General features: G+C 37.5%; 1 protein-coding gene across 1 annotated transcript in view; it reads left to right on the forward strand.

Annotated features, from left to right (window-relative positions):
* Positions 1–7,644, forward strand: part of LOC101991354 (E3 SUMO-protein ligase RanBP2) — a 61,079-nt gene that overhangs the window by 11,925 nt on the left and 41,510 nt on the right. Inside the window, exons 3-6 of the mRNA XM_005371547.2 lie at positions 1,002–1,113; positions 2,632–2,784; positions 5,324–5,554; positions 5,862–6,007. Of these exons, the coding sequence (XP_005371604.1) occupies positions 1,002–1,113; positions 2,632–2,784; positions 5,324–5,554; positions 5,862–6,007 (642 nt within the window). The remainder of the gene's footprint in view (positions 1–1,001; positions 1,114–2,631; positions 2,785–5,323; positions 5,555–5,861; positions 6,008–7,644) is intronic.

A 7,644-nucleotide genomic window follows, 5' to 3' on the forward strand; every position in this document is an offset into this window, starting at 1 on the left:
ACCAGGCTGGTCTCGAACTCACAGAGATCCGCCTGCCTCTGCCTCCCGAGTGCTGGGATTAAAGGCGTATGCCACCTTCGCCCGGCTAATATTAGAGTTTTTCTTCTCAGTTTTCGTGTTTGGTCTTTTTCTATCACATTGTTAATGAACCCAGAAGATAACTTTATTTTTGTTGTTACTTGATTTTATATTGCTTGATATAAGACATAGAAATTAGGGGCTGGTGAGATGTCTTAGTGTATAAAGGTGTTCGTCCGCCACCAGCCTGATGGACCTGAGCTAGACCCCCGGCACCATCTTCTGCAGATTGTCCATGTATATACTGCAGCAGACACACTCCCTCCCAAATTCAGGATGGGAAGAGAAGAGAATTAGTTCTGTTTGGGTAGTCAAGACATTTTTCTGCTGTTCAAATTTAGCTGAGTATAGTACTTAGAGATTATTTTCTTGTTTAAAAGGTAAATATATTCTCTTGGTTTGTGAAACATTTTTAGTATTTAACATTCTCACTTAAAAATTTTTCATTGTAGTTTGTTGATTATAATCATTGCTTATTATGCGAAACTCTTTAGTGGTTTACTTAATACGATGGGGAAGTAAAAAAAAATTATGCATTCATTTCTTGTAGGTAGTAAAAGAACAATCATTTGGCAAGTGTAGCACTTTGTAGTAAAATGAGGGCCTGGAGAGAGGACTGGTGATTAAGAGTACTCAGCTGCTCTTGCTGAGGACGAGTAAATACATCTTGAGTAAATCAGTAAAATAAGGAAATGTGTTGTTGTCTCTGTGTGATTGTTAGCTACTTTGCAGTGGATATTTTGGTACTCTGTGTTAAATAAATATGGTAGCTAGTAACTGACTTACAGTAGAAGAATTGGTGGGTGCTTGGTTTACGATGCACTCTTCTGTCAATATTTCAGTAGAGTCATAAGTGTAATGATCTGAAGTTTAGTTTTGTATTTTAAAACATGTTTAATCGATGACTCTTGTTTTTAAAACAGATACATTTCTACATATATTAATGTGCAAGAGAGGGACCCTAAAGCCCACAGATTTTTGGGTCTTCTTTATGAAGCTGAAGAAAATACAGACAAAGCTGTTGAATGTTATAAGGTAATTATGGAATTAAAGTACAGCCTCTGTGAGGCTGGAGAGATGGCTCATCAATGAAGAGTTTGGCGTTTGGGCTCATCTTCCAGAGGAACTGGAGTTCAACCCAGCACCCGTGTGGTGCCTTACAGCCATTTGTAATTCTACTCCCAAGGAATCTGATGTCCTCTTCTGGCCTCCTTGGGCACAATCACACACATGGTACACAGACATACATGTAGACTAAAAACCTGTAAATATTTTTTTTAAATTGTAACCTTTACATAGCCATACAGGTGATGCCTATGGTATGTAATAAATAATTCATATTAATTTTATCAATGTAGTGAAAAGAGCATTAATACTATTAAGTGGCTTAGTTTGGAACATATTTAAAATTTTGATTTTTGGGGGGTGGCGAGGGAGACAGGGTTTCTTGGTTGCTTTGAAGCCTGTCCCTCCTTTGGCCAGGGTGGCCTTGAACTCACAGAGATCCACCTGTCTTTGCCCTTAGTGTTGGGGTTAAAGGCTTGCGCAACCACCATCGGGCTAAAATTTTGAATATTTAAAACACATAAAATATAGTGTAGCCTGGGGAGATGGCCCAGCTGGTAAAGGTGCCTGAGCCTGACCAGGTGAGTTTGGTTCCTGCAGTCTACAAGGTGGAAGGAGGGAGCTGTCCTATGACTTCAACTGGTTGACCATGGCACAGGAGCACCTACACCCCTGGAAACAAAACAAGTAAAACCTGAAAATGGTCAGAGACAATAACCTCATATTTTTAAAAAATTTAACTAAGCAATACAAAATTTATTTAATTTATAGTCACAACTATTTTTTTCTGTTTTGGTTAGGTTTGTTTTTTGAGGGCATTTTATATAGTTCTGGGTGCCCTAGAACTTGCTGGCCTCAAGCTCATAGAGATACTCTAGCCTTTGTCTCCTGAGTGCTGAGATAAAAGGTATCTGAGACCATATCTACTCCACAAAAAATATTGGTGACTCTAACCACTTTAAAATAAAATCATTTAGGAATCGGATTTTGAAAAGCTGTAAGGTAGATAACTCAGGTTGAGTGCTCACTATACTTGTCCTGAGTTTGGTTCCCAGCACCAAGTGGAACAGCTCATACTTGCCTGTAAGTCAGTTTCTAGGGAATCTGACAGCCTCTTTTGGCCTTCTTGAGTATCTACATTCATGTTTTGCATATGTGCACATACAGGAACACATGCATATAATTAAAATAATTTAAAAAATCTTTGAAAAAGCCAGGCAGTGGTGGCGCATGCCTTTAATCCCAGCACTTGGGAGGCAGAGGCAGGCGGATCTCTGTGAGTTCGAGACCAGCCTGGTCTACAAGAGCTAGTTCCAGGACAGGCTCCAAAGCTACAGAGAAACCCTGTCTTGAACCCCCCCCCAAAAAAAATCTTTGAAAAATTGGAGATAAAATTTAATATGTGTAGTAATTTTTTTTAGGTGATTGTATATACTTACACTTATGTTCACTTTATAATTTCTGTTTTTGGTATTTTTCTGATATCAGCGTTCAGTGGAATTAAACCCAACACAGAAAGATCTTGTGTTAAAAATTGCAGAATTGCTTTGTAAAAATGACGTGACTGATGGAAGAGCAAAATACTGGGTTGAAAGAGCAGCCAAACTTTTCCCAGGAAGTCCTGCCATTTATAAGCTGAAGGTAAAGTCACGACCCAAGCAACATATGGAAGGAAAAAACTCAGATACCATTATTCTTAGTGTTTTTAAGCATAAATCCTTGTCAATAGCAAACTTAGAGTACATTCATATTTTCTCTAAAAATCTTTAAATCTTGTAAAACCTTTCTGAGTGTTGGCTTACTAGGCAGTGTAATACTTTACAAATGATACCTCAGTTACTATTCTAGAATAATATTTTAGTGATTTTATAGTTTTATAATTCCGTACAATGTAGTTGCTATGGTACATTGTATCATTTTGTGACCAGTGGAGGTAAGGGGTGTGTGTGTGTACGTGTGTACGTGTACGTACGTACATGTACTTGTGTGCATGTAGCTAAGGTGTAAATGGAACTCTGGCATAGAATTTTCTTTGTTAGATAATTATTTATGGGTTGAAAGCTTAAAACAACTAGAAAGAAGTATGTTCAAGCCTGCCATAGTAGTGCATATATTTAATCTAAGCACTTGGGAAGCAGAGGAATGTAGATCTCTATGATTTCAAGCCCAGCCTGGTATAACATAGCAAGTTTCAAGGCAGTCAAGGCTATGTAATGAGACCCTGTCTCAGAGTAATAGAAATAGTTGTGTTCTAAAAACTGGAAGCATGAGGCTCTCAAACAGAAAATAAAAACACAGTTTATTCAGAATAATTACTAAAAATGTTAAAAATTCTTAATGTTACTTTGTATGGCTTTGGGTTTTCCCATGTTGTCATATCCAGCTTTGACTGTTACATTTGTTTGTTTTTGACTGTCTTGCTCATATCCTAGACTGGCCCCAAACTCGTGGTCCTCCTGACTTAGCCTCTAGAGTACTAGGATTAAAGGTGTACATAAATGTATATTTATTTTTAACTTGTTCCTTTTAATGCCATTATACATATATGTGTGTGTATTTTCCCCACCCTCAAGACAGGATTTCTCTCTGTAGCTCTAGCTGTTCCACTCACATTGTAGACCACGCTTGCCTCAGATCCATTTGCTCCTACCTCCTGAGTGCTGGATTAAAAGTGTGTGCCACTATGCCTGGCCTATACATATTTCTTTAGAAGTTTCAGCAATTAACTTATTTTGAAAGAGGTATAATGTTCCTTTTAAAAAATTTGTTTTTAATTTAGTATTTCACGCATAATCAAAGCCCAGGCTTTCTTTTTGCGGATTAAAAGAAGCCAACCATAAGTTTTTGGAAATGACCCAGAAGGAGAGAGATTAATGGAGGAGGTTAGGAAATGTATAGATTGCTACTGGCGATGTTTTTAAGGCAAAGATAGAAGATAAATATGTAGGTAAAGTAAAATAGAATTTATACATCAGGATAGCTTCACTTTTCTTAGTGAAGGATAAGTCAAGGCCAAAGGTTGAACATCAGGGTTGAAAGAATATGTGGTCCTTTTAGGGAGTAGAGAATATGCATTTATTAGAAGTAAAATGGTACTTCATTATAGGTAATACTAGTTTGAGGCATGAGATCATGAAAATCAAATCAGCCTGAATTTGAAATTTCCTAATTTCCTGTATGCCCTATCTCCAGTTGTTCAACTGTTTATGGCAGCACAGAGAGAATGGTATAGGGGTCCTCATAGGAAAGGTAGAGGGAATTAGGTGGAGGGATTTTTGTAAACAAGCAGTAATGTAGACTATTAAGAATTACTGCATTTTAGCTTGATGGAGAAGAAAGTAAACCCATGTGTTGTGGATAATTAAAGCTTGACAATGTAAGTGTGCTGAAAGAGCTTCTCATAGTGGATAAGTACAGATGTGGCGCTGGGGTGTTGAGTGAACTGGCGAACACCTGGTCAGAGCGCTATGATCAAATAATAGGTTTGGAAGACTTGTATCAATGACAAATGTCTGAACGTTGTATGAGATGATTAAAGAACTGAGTAACTAAGCTACTACCCTACCTATTTGCTAATTATAAAGGTAATTGTTAGGGATGAAAAAGTCACTCCCCCTAGAATTACAAAAAGTGTGGGAGGACATGTGATTTGGAGGTGATAGTAGGGAGTGAAGAAACCGTGAATCCCTCCTGTGTATAGACTATGAGAGGGAGCTGTTATGAAGAGCTGCTTGGGGCTCTCGTGACGTCGTAATACTCACTGTTCATTTAGTTTCAAGAGGGGAAACTAGTAGATGATGACTATAGCAGATCAGTGTGAGACGTTGGACTTAAGTAATTGAGTCACACTTTCTGTGAGCTGCAGGGTATGCAGGTGAGGATCCTGGTGGTAAGGGTTTATCGGGTAGGTTGTACCACGTATACAGAGATGTGAAGCAATAGTAGTCTTACTAAAGTCTCTGAGGTGAATATGGACAGTCATGGGTACTGTGGTAGCTAAGTGCTACTTTCACGCGAAGTTGTTAACATCTGGAAGTAAGTGTGAAGGAGTTAATAGTTTATGTGGAGTGGTAACCTATGCTGTGTACTTTTTTAGAGCTAGATATAGTTGAAGGTTTTGCATGAACCTATGGCTTAGTATCAGTATTACTCAACATTTAATGACTTTTCTCCCAAATAGGAACAGCTTTTAGATTGTAAAGGTGAAGATGGATGGAATAAACTTTTTGACTTGATTCAGTCAGAACTTTATGCAAGACCTGATGATGTTCATGTGAATATCCGACTAGTAGAGCTGTACCGTTCAAATAAAAGATTGAAGGATGCTGTGGCCCACTGCCACGAGGCAGAGAAGAATATAACCCTACGTTCAAGTTTAGAATGGAATTCCTGTGTTGTACAGACTCTTAAGGTAGGTGAAAGCTATTTGTCTCCTTTTCTAGATGGATAGTTATCATACATTCCTTCATATTTAAGTGTTCTTCAACATTTAAATTTCTTTCATCAATAGAGCACAACTATAAAATGAAATTTTGGATAGATTGGGATAAAAAAATGTGTGTGTGTCTCTGTGTGTATATTTGGCATTTTTATTTATAAGGCCAGTGTAAAAATTGCCATTTTTATAGTTATAATAATAGTGGACCAAAGATTTTGTAGCATACAATGGTCAGTTTTAAAAAATCTGTTAAAGATTTATTGTTTTTCTAAAACAATAGGAATATTTGGAGTCTCTGCAGTGTTTGGATTCCGATAAAAGTACTTGGAGAGCAACCAGTAAAGACTTACTTCTAGCCTACGCTAACCTTATGCTTCTCACACTTTCTGCCAGAGATGTGCAGGAGAGCAGAGAGCTACTGGAAAGGTATGTTGTTGAGAGAGTGTAAGTGTGCGCATGAACACACTTAGCCACATGACAGATTGCCTTTTTTTTTTTTTGTACTAATTGGTCTAGGTTTGTTTACATCATTAACATTCCTCTAGTTTACCTATGCTAATACAATAAAACATTTGAGAATATACTTTTATGGAAATGCTATATAATTCTATACAACTTATTTTTAGGGAACTTTTTTGTAATTTTAAAATTACGTTCTCTTATATATGTGGTGTCATATGCCATAGTGCAAGTGTGGAGGTTGGAGATAATTTATAGGATTTAGTTCTGCTCCTTTCATTTTTGTGGGTCCCAGGGAATGAACTCACCAGGCTTGGCTATAAATGCCTTTGCCTTTTGACCTGTATTGCCCTCCCTAGAAAATTCTTACAGTAACTCTGAAAATTAGCCTTCTAGTTTAATATTCTCTTTTGTCATGATTAATAGTTCGACATTAAAATGAATGTTCTGGAGTATCACGTTTGATTTAATTTAATGTATTTATTTATTTTGATTGATTGATTTATTTTTTTGAGACAGGGTTTCTCTGTTTTGCTTTGGAACCTCCCCTGGAACGTACCCTGTAAACCAGGCTGGCCTTGAACTCACAGAGATATGCTTTCCTCTGCCTCTCGAGTGCTGGGATTAAAGACAGCACCACCACTGCCCAACCACATTTTTTTAAAAAAATTTTCTATCTATCTATCTATCTATCTATCTATCTATCTATCTATCTATCTATCTATCTATCTATCTATCTATCTATCTATCTATCTATCTATCTGTGTTCTGCCTGCATGTATGCCTGTACAACAGAAGAGGGCACCAGAGCTCACTATAGATGATTCTGAGCCACCATGTTGTTGCTGGGAATTGAACTCAGGACCTCTGGAAGAGCAGCCAGTGCTCTTAACCTCTGAGTCATCTATCTAGCCCCCCCCATTTTATTTTTAACGTGGTAATTTTGAGTAAAAACTACGTAACAAAGTTCTTTTTTGTTCATTGACTAGGTTCAGATTTGCTAGTATAAGCATTTAGCATTACTACTATTTCAGAAAACATTTGGCTTAGAAACAAAGTAATTCAGATATAATGAATAAACTTTTTTTGTTTGTTTGTTTGTTTGTTTTGTTTTGTTGGAGACAGTTTTTCTCTGTGTTAACAGCCCTGGCAGTCCTGGAACTCACTGTATAGACCAGGCTGACTTTGACTTTGAAGTCACAGAGATCTGCCTGCCTCTGCCTCCCAAGTGCTGAAAATAAAAGTGTGTGCCACTGCCACCGGGTTCTTTTTATTTTTTTATTTTTATTAATCAAATTTCATATTATAAAAGCATCACTTAGATTTGTATATGGACCACTGCTTGCCTTTGAAAGTAGAGGATTGGCTAGGTGGTGGTGGTGCATGCCTTTAGTCCTAGCATTAGGGATGCAGAGTTAGGCAGGTCTCTTAGTTTGAGGCCAGCCAGTACTACAAACTGAGTTCCAGGACAGCCAGGGCTATGCAGAGAAACCCTTATCTCAAAAAGCCAAAAAAAAAAAAAAAAAAAAAAAGAAAGAAAGAAAAGGAAAAAAAAATGTAAAGGATTGTTGGGTTTTTGTGGATTGGGAGGCTGAAGCGGTCGG

The sequence above is a fragment of the Microtus ochrogaster genome, unplaced genomic scaffold, assembly GCF_000317375.1.
Source record: "Microtus ochrogaster isolate Prairie Vole_2 unplaced genomic scaffold, MicOch1.0 UNK113, whole genome shotgun sequence".
Lineage (NCBI taxonomy): Eukaryota > Metazoa > Chordata > Mammalia > Rodentia > Cricetidae > Microtus > Microtus ochrogaster.